Source organism: Rhipicephalus sanguineus, chromosome 3, assembly GCF_013339695.2.
Source record: "Rhipicephalus sanguineus isolate Rsan-2018 chromosome 3, BIME_Rsan_1.4, whole genome shotgun sequence".
NCBI classification, from domain to species: Eukaryota; Metazoa; Arthropoda; class Arachnida; order Ixodida; family Ixodidae; genus Rhipicephalus; species Rhipicephalus sanguineus.
In genome coordinates this window covers 186421041-186436334 of record NC_051178.1, presented here as the reverse complement: position 1 = coordinate 186436334, position 15294 = coordinate 186421041, and the positions used below count along the sequence as shown (strand labels likewise).

The 15294-nt window shown below is 42.4% G+C and overlaps 1 protein-coding gene across 1 annotated transcript in view; it reads left to right on the top strand.

Annotated features, from left to right (window-relative positions):
- Nucleotides 1-15294, top strand: part of LOC119387836 (band 4.1-like protein 5) — a 34206-nt gene that overhangs the window by 11833 nt on the left and 7079 nt on the right. Inside the window, 8 exon segments of the mRNA XM_037655366.2 lie at nucleotides 1990-2148; nucleotides 3392-3561; nucleotides 4316-4547; nucleotides 5255-5420; nucleotides 7195-7485; nucleotides 10220-10328; nucleotides 10828-10887; nucleotides 11350-11425. Of these exon segments, the coding sequence (XP_037511294.1) occupies nucleotides 1990-2148; nucleotides 3392-3561; nucleotides 4316-4547; nucleotides 5255-5420; nucleotides 7195-7485; nucleotides 10220-10328; nucleotides 10828-10887; nucleotides 11350-11425 (1263 nt within the window).

Sequence of the window (15294 nt, the reverse complement as noted above, 5' to 3'; positions counted from 1 at the left end):
TCACCCATTCTTGGTGTTCGCTAAAGGCGCCATAGTTTTTGCAAACCAGTTGCACAAGAGCTTGTGCCATGCTCATATTCCTTGGCAGTGGCAGAATCTATGTAGAAGGCTACAGTACAGTGTTTGGAAATATAGGGGTATAGAATACTTCGTAAACCCTTCCTTTCAGCACTTTTTTTGTTGTAGTTGAAACGGACTTCTCGGATAACTCTTGTGCGAGAGATTTTTTGTACACAATTGCGAAAAGCTTCTAAAGGTCACTCCGTTGTTTTCACTTACTTTATCTACGAGACCTCAGCATTGAAGCATTTGTTTATTCAAGTCAAAGGAAATGCCGGAGACCATTTAGTGGGGCCCATGTGTGTCTAAACAGCGACAGCAAATCAAGTGACAGCAATTGACATTGAGGTTTCGGTCATGTCAGTCTATCCTTGGAGGCACAAGCGGAACATTAAAGGTGCACTAAAGAGAAACACTAAATCATGTTGTACTGTTAAAATATTGTTGCACAACTAAATTTTCGTGAATTCCTCAGTAGTGGGCCAATAATTTGAAAATAAAATGAAGGTCAAATATCAATTTCTTGCACCTAATGCCGGCACTGTGCTGTCAACTTGTCGGTGTGAAATCAAGGATTTCAAAGTATCCTTTTGCATTTGAGCAATTGCTACTCAGTAAATGTTCTTGCCAACTTCAGTGTTTTGTCTCTCTTAAGTACAGTATAATCAATAGTTTCTGAAAAAAACATGGCTGATCCCTCTGTCATAGGAATCGCTATGACACGAAAGTGAAACAGGCGTAGTTGAGCGTTTGTTGGGCATTCTTTCGCGCCAAGGGCGAAGGAATAAATGCTATAGCAACAAATTGTAATGTCACGCGAAGAACGGAAAGCAGCTCGATACTTGCAACACGCTGCCCAAGCAGAAAGGATGCATGAAACGAACATACACAGGATGAGCACGAACTGTCACAGTTGTAACTTATTTTGGTGTGAGCAGCACGGTCCTTTCGCAAAAGCGGCCGCTGCAGTGAGCGAAGTGACCTTCGTGCTCTCAACGCAAACTTGCGGTGAGAGCACAAGACGTATAAACCACCGCCATCAAGAGATAAGCGCGTGCACGAGCGACCACGCCCTGTAGAGGTGCGCACTCATCGCAACGCGTGGGGCATCGATCTTTAAAGCGCGTTCTTCGAGCCCTTCACACCATCTCGCTAGTGATAATGAAAACAGTACCACCGATCTCTGAGTACCGCCACCGGCACATGGTGCATATAAATAGCTCGCCATTAGTATGGCAAAAAACGTGCAGTCTGTGGCCTCATTGTTTCGCGCCGCGCGCTGCGGAGTGAGGGGTCGTAAGTTTGACTCCCAGTGGCGGAGCTTTTTCTTCTAGTTTTTTTCTTTGCCATCTCTTAGTCTTTATATTTTACAACGTCATATCTGTCATGGAAATACATCATTGGAGCCGTGGTGGACCCCGGCATAAAACACTTTCGTGTTAAAAAGGTTCACTGGGCCTGAACATAATGCTGTAAAAGTTAATGATGTTACAATGATCTGGCATGGCCACTTCAGAGTGGCACTTTGATCTGACTGTTGTTTTTACGTGTTTGCTGGCTTACAAAGGCTCTTCTCATGGGAATAGTGGCTTTAATGGCATTGTGGGAAACTTTGCTTACTGATAAAGCTTAGAATAGTGCCTTTAGGAAATTTGGTAATATAAAGTGTACACTAGGCTGCAGTGGCGTAGCCAGGAGGAGGGTTGGAGGGGGGTTTAAACTTACCCCCAAATTTTTCAATTTTGCACGTGTACATATACACGTCCACATACATAAAGTATGGTTGCCCCCCCCCCCCCCCTCCGTCCCACCGAAAAAACATTTCTGGCTACGTTGCTGCTAGGCAATGTTAAATATGCTCCTGGGTTTTTCTCTCTCTCGGCTGCTTTGTTGACGAGTTTTGCCATTCTTGGTGTGCTTTCCTTGCAGGGGAAAGATGGCCAGGAATACTCGCTGGGCCTCACTCCAACTGGCATTCTAGTCTTTGAGAAGCAAACCAAGATTGGCCTCTTCTTCTGGCCGAAGATTACGCGGCTCGACTTTAAGAGCAAGAAACTGACGCTTGTGGTTGTGGAGGATGACGATGAGGTGTGTAAAAAATGTTTGTTATGCATTTTAACACACGTTCGGTTATGAGGCTCATAGTTAATGCTACTAACACAGCACTGTGGCTGGTGTGATGTTTGCAAATTAAATGGTTGATATTGTATTTTTCTGGAAGGGAGAAAAGAATTTTTGTTTGAAAGCAGTGTTATTGTTAGATCTTTGTAAATGAAAAAGATGCTTGTTGAAGAGACTAAAAATGACCTGCAAATGTGCTTGTCATTTTGCACTGTACACTATTATTTGAAACATTGCTATCCATATGTTAAATGTAGGTGCAATTGATTGATGGGTACAGTAGAAAATTCTTCTTGTCCTTTATTTATGTATCATTGACAGTCTATATACACAATGTTCACTACAGTCGCCATTCACCATGTTGAAGGAAAAAAGGAATAATAATAGCTTCTTAAACTGGGTACATGATGTCTGTAGTCACATGCTGCTTGTTCATTTTTGAAGTGCAACTTGTAATGCTTCCATAAACAGGTACTCAGGCCCAGTTCTGATGTTCAATCTGAATTTCGTGTGCAGTAAAGTGGGTTGGTGCCTGTAAGTCTGGAAATGTCACTCTTGTTTCTAAAAATATATTTTGTATTGAAATTCATCAGTGTTTGTAAAATGAAAAGTACTCAAACATGTGTCTAAGTCCATATGACATTAAGTTTTAGGTGTTATTCTTTTTTGTCTAAAGCATATGATTGCCTTTGTTGTTGTGACGATGCATGTAAAAGGAAGTACCATGTTTGTTTGCATTTTTGTGTATTCCTAATAGCTAGAAGAGAGGTAGCGCTTGTTGCACTTTGTTTTGTGTGATAAGAGTACTACTACATCCACATTGAAGGAAGCTGCTAACATTGTTTCTTTCTTTAATTGTGAAGATATTTGGCAGCGAATGCACAGAACCGCCGCCTTACTCCATTGCTAATTTAAAGTTGACCATTAAATTTGATAGTGATCTTATCTTTGTTGTTAGAAGAGTGAATATTTTACTTGCAGGAAGTAGAAAGATGGGAAGGAAGAGGGTAATTGAATTCAACTTTTCAATTATTTATTATTTATTTACACTAGTACTGTTAGTCTACACATTAGGCTGTAAGCAGAACTGGGTGATATAAAATACAGGACAAAGTATTCATATATAAAAGAAATAGAGACAGAAACTAGCGTTGTCTTGCTTTATCATGGTGTATGTGCTATCTTAGAAACGACACTCCCATCTATGCAGGGTCGTGAGCAAGAACACACATTTGTGTTCCGCCTTTACAACCCCAAGGCAGCGAAGCACCTGTGGAAGTGTGCTGTAGAGCACCATGCTTTCTTCCGGCTCAAGGAGACCATGAGGGGGCCAAACACACGGCAGAATTTCTTCCGCATGGGCTCCCGTTTTCGATACAGGTACATCCAGCGAAGTTTGTGTGTTTATTTCAACGAGAGGTTTAGAGAGTGTCCCATCACTTTGTAAGTTTTCAGCAGTATATTGTAGTACTAGTCTAGAAACATGAGATGTAAATCTGCTGTTAGCGTCATAGTGATTGAGCTACAGTGATGTTATAACCTTGTAAATGAACCGTTCTACTGAATGGAATGCAATGGAATAACTTTATTTAGGTCCTTCGGAGCGTGAACTAGCACGTAGCGGGCTGTTCCCATGTCCGGACAGAGAGGCCTAGCCTCTCCGCCATGACGCGGACCCGGTGGACTGCCCATAGTTGTGCTTCGAAATCCGGGCCGCGTAGGGCAGCATCCCACTTGGACGACGTAACGTCTTTGTTACCCCATAACGTGGGGCACCACCACAGCGTGTGTTCTAAGCTGGGAAAGTCTGAGCAAAGCGCTGCAAGCGTTTGACGTCTAAATTTCTGGATAGAATCCTGTGCAAGAGTGCGGGACATGCTCTGGTGGTGAGCATGATATATATATATATATATATTGTTTTTTCCTCTGTATCCTTTTATGCTATATTGAAGCACTGATAAAAACATAGCAAGCTGTATCTGCACTCTCAGGATTTGTGTGCACTACCAGCAGAAATCGGAAATTATTAGGATGTGTATGCAGACTTCTCTCTATTTCCTGTTTATCAAGTAGTTCAATTTGCCGGTTATTATATGTAAGGTTGATTGCACAACTCTCAATTTTCTTCTTGCAGTGGGCGTACAGAATTCCAAGCCACGCAGAAGAACCGTACAAGGCGCACTGTGCAGTTTGAGCGGCGCCCCAGCCAGCGATACTCGAGGCGCACCACTAGAGAAAGTCGTCATCGAGCATCGCTTCCAAACTGTGTGGCCCTCAATGCTGTAGACCCAGAAAACAGTGTAGAGGTGGCCCCAGTAGCACCACTGGATTTAACAGTGGGACCACTGCTAATTGAGAACATGTAAGTCTGTGTTGCTCCAAACTGATCTGCGTATTACCAGTTACTGCAGATCTGCAGTAATCAGTTCCATTCCACATAAGCAGCAAATTCTTGGGCTGCCACGGAACAAGACAGGCCGTGCCGGCATTCGCGCCCGCCTTCTTGTGTGGGACAACTTGTGCATCGCTTGTGGGAACGAAAGCAGCATCGCCATCACTGCATTGGCCTGACAAAATATGTGCCGGACCCGGGCACGGTTAAAAGCAATGCAAGCTTGAGCAAAACCTCTAAATGCTAAAAAGGCATTTCTAATTTATGGTAGAATCTCGGCAAAGTGATATCGCTGAAGCAGAATCACTACTTAAACAGAACTGCCTCTAATTCAATTGGTTTTTTTATTTTGTTGCTGAAACCTTGTACATCTGTCTCAGTAAATGAGACTCCCATTAAACATCAAAATGCGACATATTCTCTCGGCCCCTTAAGATTCCATTTAACGATATTTGACTGTACTTGCAAGGCTCTAAAGTGGACTTTTGCCTTTGAAAAAAAAAAAAAAGAAGCAAAAAGAAAAACCACTATTGTACATCTTTCTGTCATTGTCAATCATCATTATTTATTGTCCTATTTGTGCTGGCTCTCGTGAGGAATGCCAGGATAGTGCACACATTTCTCTTGCCAAGCTCAGTGCTTTTTCATGAATCGATTTGCCTCTTGTTCCGCGCAGCCCAGCAGATGATGTGCAATCTGCCAGTCCCTGTTGTAGCTACTGGAGAGGCAGAAAACAGGCTGGACACCCTCATTCGTTCCCTTGCCAAGGAAACAAGCTCAGCATCAGACACCAGAAATGACCTGACTGTCTACAAGAAAGGCGACATTCCTGCAGACCCAGAACCAGGTAAATGACAAGTGTGCCAAATCCTTTGCAAGCTTTCAAGTTATCTCGTGGAATCCGCGAGTTTTTGTTGTCGGTATAGGTCTTTAGCCATACGTGCGCGTGTTGCCTACCTCCTGTGGAATCGTACGAGGGGAAGCGTTCATTCTTGAATTGTTGGACCTTCTGTTTACAATTTTTTATGGTGAATATATTGCAATAACATAAAAGTCTAATTGTAATACTTTGGCTTTGATACTGTAATAATTAAGACAAGTGCTGTAGTGCATCTGTTTTGGCAACATCTTACAATGCTGGTTTCATGCAGAAGATGCATTAGGAATGTTCCTGCTTGCATGGCTCTTCATATTGGGATAGATAAGCAGCTATAAATATCCTCACAAGAGGTAAAGTCACTGCTAACATTTTGTTGCAAGTAAACAGAGCTATCACTTACTGCAAGCAAGGTGTTCTATTCTGGGATTGTAGTTGAAAATAGTGTGGCTGTTTCGAATTCCTTCTTCAGTGTTGCTCTAAATTAATGGTAACAGTCAAAAGCTCAGTCAGTCAGAATCTCTTGTATTTAGCTGATGTTACCAGTGGAAACATACAGCAACCATGATGGCCTAGTGGGTTACGGTGCTTGGCTGCATGACCGGAATCACGTGGGTTTGATCCTGGTTGCGGCTGTTGTGTTTCGAGGGAGGTAGAATGGTAGGTGCTTGTGTACTGCGTGATGTCAATGCAAGTTAAAGAACCCCAGGTGGTTGAAATTCTCCGAAGCCCTCCACTACGGCATCTATCATAGCCTGAGTCCTTTTTAGGACAGTACTCATAAACCAAACCAATGGAAACGTACACATATTTTAGTTTTATCTAGTTTTTCTTTTGTTTTCTTACAAATAATGAGTGGCTCAGTAAGAGAGAGAAAGAGGCTGCTGACACTGAAGAGAAACTATTTATAAGACTTTCCATGGTATAACGTTATCCATGTACGAGTACATTATTTGTTCTGCTTGAAATGTGGACCCTCAGACTACTGTTTCCCGGCCGTTGCTGTAGGTCAAGCACATCTGTGGTTTAAGCCTTAAACCTTTTCTGTCCTATGATTCTAGTATAGGAATCATGACAATGAATAATTGACTTTACGAAATACCAAAACTAAATATATACTTCGGAGTCTGAGCATCAGCGGCTCTAATTACATGACTTGTCTGTTTGGTGCTGCAGAGAAATGTAGCTCTTCCTAAAGTAATAACTCGAACCTCGTTACAACAATGTCGCATCTGACAGGAAAATAAGATTGTTATATCAAAATATTCGTTATAAACATATATTTGTAACACTGCATCTATGACAAGACTATTCTTCATTTCTTCATTTACTTCGTTATGACTGATATTTCGTTATATCCATGTTCGTTATATCGAGATTTGAGTGTTATATACATCCTTGCATCCCCCCATGCTGAGGTTATCTCTTTGCGTCATAATTGGAGCATCCTACAGCAGGCATATCTCACTCCTTTGGTGGTCGTACAAAGATGGTCTTCACATACTTTGCAGGCATACTTCAAACTGTTATGTAAGTTCAAAGAATCGTTCAATGCCTTAATCTTTGACCATTCATGAGAAAAAATCTAGCGGTACATTGCCAAAAAGCTGCACTGAATCTTTTCCGTCTTTACTCATTCAGTCGCACAAAGTATCAATTTCTCACTTCAGCAAAATGATAGAAACCAATAAGGGTTAAGCAATCAAGCAAAATCTTTCTTTGGTTTCATTTTGCCTATCCATAGATGCTGAGGAGCTGAGCAGGAGGCTAAAGGCCCTGGACAGTAGCTGCAGTGGAAGTGGGACCAGCTGCAGCAGAAGCAATAGCAACAGGAGCAACAGCAACAGCTCCGCAGGAATGAGTGGTGTTGGTGGCAAGGACTGCTGTGCAGCTGGCACTGTCACTGTGGTTTCATGTGGTGTCAAAAACAACCAGGCCAAGGCTGGTACAAGCAGTGGGATGCCCAAGCCAATACCACCTGACCAGATGAAGTGCAACATCCTCAAGGCCAAGGCGGAAGAAGACAAGCGTAGGGGTGAGCTGTCATTTTATGCTACCACGCACGCAGTTTTGTTGTCTGTGTTGCACGTTATTGTTCCCAGATCATTGTCTATACCAGGGGTTCTCAAACTGAGTTCTGTGAAGGGCATTTCAGAGTTCCATGAGTGGTCAGAACAAATGTGACCTGCGCCAGTTTTACCCCTGTCAACACCTAATTTATGGATTGAGACAAGAATATTTGTATTGTATTTTGCATATGAGAAGCCATCGCAGGCCGCATCTTGATAAGTGTGACAGGTGTTGCTTCACGCCAGCTGTGGGCTACATGAGCATTTGCGCTTGAGCCTTACAACAGGTGCATCATTGGTTATTTCACAGTGTGACTGGCGTGCTTGCTTTTTGTTTTGCAAGAAATAGAATAGGCTTTTCTACGTCTGGCACTTTGTATGTGTGAAGACATTGTTTACGGTGCGCAGTCACTGAAGCATCCAGTAGATGTATGGTCGGCGTGCGTTTGACAACTTGTGGAACAGTCGGGTGTTAGGTGTTAGAGGAGGAATTGCAAGTCTGTCTTTGTGTTATTGTGAGTTCCACATCAACAGCAATGGCCCTCACAATTAAAGATAACGGGCCAATGCAGCGGTGTTAAAGGGACACTAAAGGCAAATATTAAGTCGACGTTGATTGTTGAAATAGCGGTCCAGAAACCTCGTAGTGCTACTTTTATACCAAGGAAGTGCTTATTTTGAAATAAAATCACGTTCTAGTGGTCCGCATCGCGTTAGCGCACTTCAAATCACCCGCCTGTAATCGGTCTTTCACACGTCACTGCTGCCGTGTACAACGTTGCCCACCTTTACTGCGCAGCAGCGTGCACTAGCGGCGTGCACCATTCGGGCATCCGGCAACATCAAATGCATGCGGCATTTTGTCGAACTTTCTGTCAGAGTGACTTTCACGAGCGCGCAAAACTCACGCGGCAGTATGCGATACCGAAACTACCACTGAGACACGACCCCGTGAGCGAAGCAGGGCGCCGGGCGAAGCGCAGTTCGGCGAAAACGGAACCTTTGAACCAAGCGCGTCATTTTCCATTGCAATACCAGAGAGGTTCTTTTTTCCATGAATCGAACAGAAATGAACAAGCAACGTTTTATTAAGTCTCTTGATGCACGGAAGGTTCTTTTTTTATTGCAGCTAGTTTGATTACGAGTGATTAATTGTAGGCAGACTCTCATACGTCATCGGGATCATTTTCAAAATGTGCCGCTCGTGGCGCTCATCGTGTGATACATTTAGCTTAATTTGTTGGTAAGTAGGGCACTGCTGTTGATAATATTGCCGTTTTAGACGTTGTCATACCTTGAGCTTTCACTCTGACATAAATTGTTATTTACCTTTAGTGTCCCTTTAATAGTTTGGTTATGTGGATCTAGAAGCGTCACCAACTTCCCGCATGTACTCTATAGTCTGCTAAAACTACATAGTGGCAACACTACCGTAAACCTGTATCACACAAGGAGAGAGCAGTTGCATTTCATGATGCATGCTGGCGTAGCCATAGAGTTTCATACAACACTTACTAGAGGAAACTCTGGCGCAAGTGTCAATGGGAGCTGCAACGCATGGCGCTTCAGCCAGCATGGGAATGATGGGTAGTACACGGATTTGTCTAAACTTCGTTCTTTCGGCTCCGTTTGGCTCCGCGTCACCTGCATCTGCTTTGTCGCAAAACAATGTTCAGCAAAAAAATCAGCAGTTTCACTTCGCCACTTTAACTTCTTTAAGCTCACCGATTCAAATCTGGTCACGAAGTTTACAACGATCCATTCTTTTATCCGAAAGAAAACCAAAACATAGCAATAAACAAAGCCACAAGTGCGTTCGGAGCCCACAAGTATGAAGACTAGGCAAATCCGTGTACTACCCATCATTTCCATGGTGGCTGAACGGTTGCTGTGCCAGAGTCCCCTCTAGTTAATTTTAGGAAACTCTATGGACGTAGCTTCTTTCCTCCTCTGTCATCCCTCGCTGGGACAAAACGAGAAAGCGCTTAAAGCATGAAACAAATGCCTGTAACTGCACTCGTACTCGATGGATTTGAAACATTTTTGCAGCGATCAATTTGTGAGGCAATTAACTTCGATACTGAGGTCATTCAATGATTACTTGGAAAAGTGAATCAGGGCCCCTGTAGTGATAGCGGTATTTATATTATATCTTGTGTCTGGAGAAATTGCGTTTCTCTACTATTTTCAACTCGGCATTGGGAGGTTGACATTCCTGTGAAGCTTAGTTGCCTACTGTTGGGCTTGCAGCATTTCAAAGTCATAGATGGGTGAAAAAAATGACCTAGCATTATGTTTCAAGTATTGCTTAAAATGGAGTGCAGTTCCTAACTTTTAAATAAAGTAAAGTGAAAAGCAAACACATATTACTAAAACATAACATATGTCAAAAGCCCAACTATACTAGGTCATCCAGTGTTCATATATTCTTTTTTTAAAGCTTGCACGTTGCAGACCTTATTACTAAGAGCTTTAGAGACCCCACAATTTCAAAAAGTAGGCAGCCATTAAATTCACGGCACTTGAACACATTTTGTTAGCAGTGGCAATTACTATTGAGGTTGCTAATACCCGGCGTTGCTAAATAGTACTGTATCTACTCAGTGACAAAATGCAGGCTCTATAATATATTTTTTTGTCCGTGCTAGTTGCAGTATAGTGTTAGTTAATAATACACTTTTTGTTTTCCTAATGCTGCAGTGCCAAGTCTAGGAGTTGTTGGGGAAAAAGTGCCGTTGCTTTTATCGGACGATGAAGACGGAAAGCCACTTATGGCAGAAAAGTACAAGACTGTCATTCATGTGAATGGGTAAGCTGATAATAAATACATCACATCCTTGAAAGTCTGCTGTCTAACCTTGTTGTAACAAAGCCGCATTTGACTCAAAAGTGTCTTTGGTATCTGACATTTATTAAAGCTCATCTTTGTTGCATGCTCATATCAGTAAGAAACATTCAAACGTTGCTTTGTTAGGTCAGTGCTTGTTGGTTGCAGATATGCACCGATATAACAGAAATAACTTAAAATGTTTATATATATATATATATATATATATATATATATATATATATATATATATATATATATATATATATATAATGAGTGCGTATGCTGTAAATATTGTAGCACATATGCAGTTAAACAAAGAAATAATGGTGTTTAATTCAACAGTTGAGCTTGGGGCTGCACCATTCAAATAGGCCATTCTTGCTTTTTGGCTGCATATGTGTTCCTGTGCTTTCCACAAATTCTCAAGCCCCAGCTGCAAAGAACATAAACCTCACATATATATACCTCTCACTTGCAGTGAATCCAGTGAGTTTACTGGAGCCAAAGCATCTGTGAATAGAGAAAAGACAAGACACTGGTAAGTCAAGGAGGGCACATTTGCACCAATTCCCCAAAGTCTAGCATGATCAGGGATACTGTACAAACGCTGACTGAAAATGTGAACTATGTAGCTATTCAAAATGCATAGTCATCGCCTTTGTAATTAACTAGCAGTGCCACTGCGGGATTGCATTGCTGCTTCTTTTACTGTTACTGGAAGTGGTAATAAGTTTTCATGATTAATTTGAATTACCGGTTTTGAACGTGCAAAGAAAAGTGCCAATATGTTAAAAGGAAAAAAATAAAAGGCTATGTCAGCGTTGCAAAGAAGGGGTTAGAAAATAAAGGTTACCCTAATGGTCCTTCTTCAATGGTGTACGTACGGGGCATGACACCTTATTGTGTAGCTAGGCTTCCATGCCTTTGACTCTGTAAAAATAAACCGATACGGTACGTAACCCTTTTGCTATCTTAGAAAGGTGTCGCTGTGTATTTGCAGTGATACGAAGGATCTCTTGGCCGATAGTACTGCTGTCCTCAGCAATGGACATGCTGGCGACCTAGTGGCTGCACTGGTGAGTGGAGCTGCACCTGCCTTTTCACTATGTAGCACATCATGGTTACGTATTCAAATTACAAAATTTAAATTGGCTGCTGTCAGCAGTCGTATAGATCTATTAAGGAACCTTGCTAAATACAGTATTCTACAATGTCAAGGTATGAGTCTAATAGTTTGTCAGCGATAGTGTTGGTGCGGATAAGACATCATTGGCAATTGCTCGACCCTCGTTGTAGCCTGGCCGTGACATTACAATGTTTTCTATATTATATTTTAAATATGGCAATTATAGCCTTGCCTGCGATTCCTGTGATTGTTTTCATGCCTGAAAGAATCTTTCTTCAAGGCCTGGTATTCATGGTTTTTTAGGATGGCATCATTTTAAATTAAACAAATAATGCAAACGAAGCATATGTCAGTTTAGACATAAACGTAGGCCTTTAATGAGTTTTTTGTAGAGCTGTGCGAATAGCAAAATTTTGGGTGCGAAGCGAATTCGAATAATAAAGATTGAGTGCGAATCGAATCGAATCGAATAATTTCGAATAATTTTCGAATATTTCTAGATTATTTTTCGAATGCTTCGAAGCAAAATTGCAGAAAAGAAAGTTAGAGAGGATTCCTAAGCATATTCTTATGAGATAGCAACATGAAAGTGTTTCTTTTCGCTAGGTTGATGAAGCACTGGTGGGGTGGTGTTTCATAGTTGTCTTATAAAGAATGAGGCAATGTAGAGGCCGAATCCTATTTATGTACATGATTTGGTGCAACCAAAGTGTTGCCGACACCACTTTACACGTGATAGGCAAAGATGCCATTTCCTCAGCCTCTCCTCCTCTTTCAACTTCTGTGGAAGCCCAACTGATGTGGTGGACAAGGGTGTGCTCCCTTCAAGTCCAGAGTTCCAAATCTGCCTTGTAGACGTCGATATATAAGAACATCTGAAATTTTGGATGCTAAAAAGCTTCGGCGTCCGATTTTTCAGACTTCCTGCCCAAATTTCAGGTCCAAAACAGCATTAATTGAGCCCCCAACTCTGCCACATCTTTCATCTCCATATTGGAACCAGCGTGTTCTTGAGTTAATACATTTGCGACCGTAGCGGAGCTTGAAAGGCAGCTTTGCCGCAATACGGGGGTGTGAGGAGGTGAAGCATATTGAAAATCTAGGGGCCACATCCAATCAGACGTCTCTTGGCTAAGTTCGACCGTAACGGAGCTTTAAAGGCAGCTTTGCCGCAGTACGGGGGTGTGATGAGGTGAAGCATATTGAAAATCTCGGGACCACTTCCAAACGGACGTTGACTGTCTCTTGGCTAAGTTCGACCGTAACATAGAGTTAATATACTGACTCTAGAGGAAAAGCTCCCCATAGGGCCCATGCATTGGAACCTATAACCGCATGGGTTCCGCCATGATGGAACGAAACGATCGTTGCCAGCGTTGCCAGACCCTGAGACGCTCGCTATATTTGACGGTGGTAATCAGTTTTAATCTACCAACCTAAGCCAGCTACGCGCTGTTCAGAGAAGATCAGCTGTGTTTTGATGCGTGAAGCCGTGTGTTAGTGTACGGTTGTCTTTGCAGCTGGTCCGGTTGATAACAGTTAAAATTTCCACCTGTTTGTGCATGGTTTTTACTAGGCAGTCCCTACCAAAGTTTCTCCGTTCGCTGGCACAAAGGTCACTCGACAGATTCGCAGCTCGAAGCAAAGTCCGTAGGCCGTGGTCGCGCGCTGATTCGACTTGCAATGGCGAGACACCTGTATCAACGTTCTTTTTCAGCTCATTGCTGCCGTACTTCAGCGCAGAGAGCCGTAAAGCAGAACAATGTCGATTGCAGCATGCAGCGGCGAATATGAGTGAGACATCTCCTGAAAGCTTCAATCGAAACTAAAGATACACCGCCCACGAAGCTTTATCGCCGTTAAAAAGTATAAAAAAAATCGGTTGCGACTAGTTCGTACATTCAGGGCTTGTCTCATCTCTTCTTTGCCGTCCGTCCTGGTTTGCACTGATGCACTGAAGTTTCCAGCTCGAAAGAAAAAAAAGAGCTGTCACATGAAGTCGAGTGGTATGCGGCGACAGAAGACGCACACAATGGGACACTATGACAACTACGAGATACACGTCGCGGACAAAGTTTCAGGGGCTTTGACACGACGCGCAAACCGGCGCAATCGGCCACAAGCACACACTCCCGTACTCGCGAGTGTTGATATGGTGGTGCTATCTAGTTAACCCGCCTGCAAACGCTCCTTTCCGCGCGCAGTAAATTTCATGAATAGCCGTTGTATTCTTTCGTAGAAGTATTTAAAATAAACACAAAACAATATCCGTAAGTTTTTAATTGTGCAGGTGCTTCTTTAGGATTGATATGTGATGACAAGAATGACAACGTTCCAAGATGTCAGCGTTCTTGTGGTTATAGGTCTCGCGGCCCAGCTTTTCCTCTAGAGTCAGTATATTAACTCTATGGACCGTAACGGAGTTTGAAAGGCAGCTTTGCTGCAATACGAGAGTGTAATGAGGTGAAGCATATTAAAAATCTGAAGGGGTCACTTTCAATCGGACGTTGACTGCGTTTGTCTTTGGGAAGTTCGAATAGTTCGAATAGTAAAATTCCAGTGCGAATAGAATCGAATAGCAAACACTATTCGAAAAATATTCGAAATGTCGAATATTCGCACACCCCTAGTTTTTTGGTCTTTGATATTATCACTGAGAAGTGCTTGAAGATAGCATGTCTCTGCTAAATATGCACCACAAAGTGATGTCTACCAAGAGCCCCCTGACTTCTCTTGGTGTGTAAAGGGTGCCCTGCACTACCCATTGAAACATGAGCTAGCAATGGAATGACCATACCACGTCAGTTCCATCTCTCAACATCACTGGAGCAAAATTATTTGTTTAATTGCATGCCAATAAGTGCTTTATTTGCTTATGCAAGGCAGCTGCTATACCACTGCATTCACTATACCAACCTAATATTGTGCTACTTGCATTTCATTAGACGGCAAGTTAGGATGGCTTGCACTTCGTGCCATGGATGTCATAATGGTGCATTGGAGATCCCACCGAATTTCTGTAGATGAGTCAATAATGTCACTCAAGTGTTCCCTCACTTGGCAGTAACAGTGCAAGCCATCTATTGCGTGTTTATTAACAAGCACGTGTTTTTTTTGCTAAACTCTAATAAATAAACTGTGTCAAGGAATCAGCACTAAGGTCGGCAATGTGTGCTTTTCTTATTATGTACACTTCCACATCCTATGCTCCTATGAATTGGCATGAAGGTATTGAAACTTGAAAGCACAGTGGATGAGCACTGATGAGTAGCTAGTAAATTTTTAATAGCCTTTTCTGACGTGTAAGAAAGTCAGTGCTTTTGCTGACCATCTTCAGGGCTAGTTGGTGCGTTATCTTGTTGTGGTTGAAGAGAAGGAGCATATAAAAGCAGAAAACTTGGTAGCCTCCCAGTGGCAAAAAATTTTGCGATTCTGCTGCTAAGCAAGACAGTGTTCCAAAAGCAAGGTCACGTTCGAGCAAGGGTCGGAGGCATTCTTTTCTGTGATTTTGGGGTGGGCTGATGTGCCAACCTGGTAAAAATCTATCTTGTTAACGTATCTATTGTGTCCAATGTAAGACACCGCCAAACGTGATGATCGGTTAGTGACCGCAGTACTTCTTTAGACTACAGTCGGTTACAACCAAAGAATAAAGACAAGCTCCACCCACATCCATCACTGTCCCACCCGGAGAGAATTTGCATAGACATTCCAACCAGTCACATTTGCTCATTTCAGTGATGTCGAGCTACAGACACATGTTTGTGTCTGGTTATAACTAGAAAACTTGATCGTGCTGGCAAATTTCGTCTGAGATTG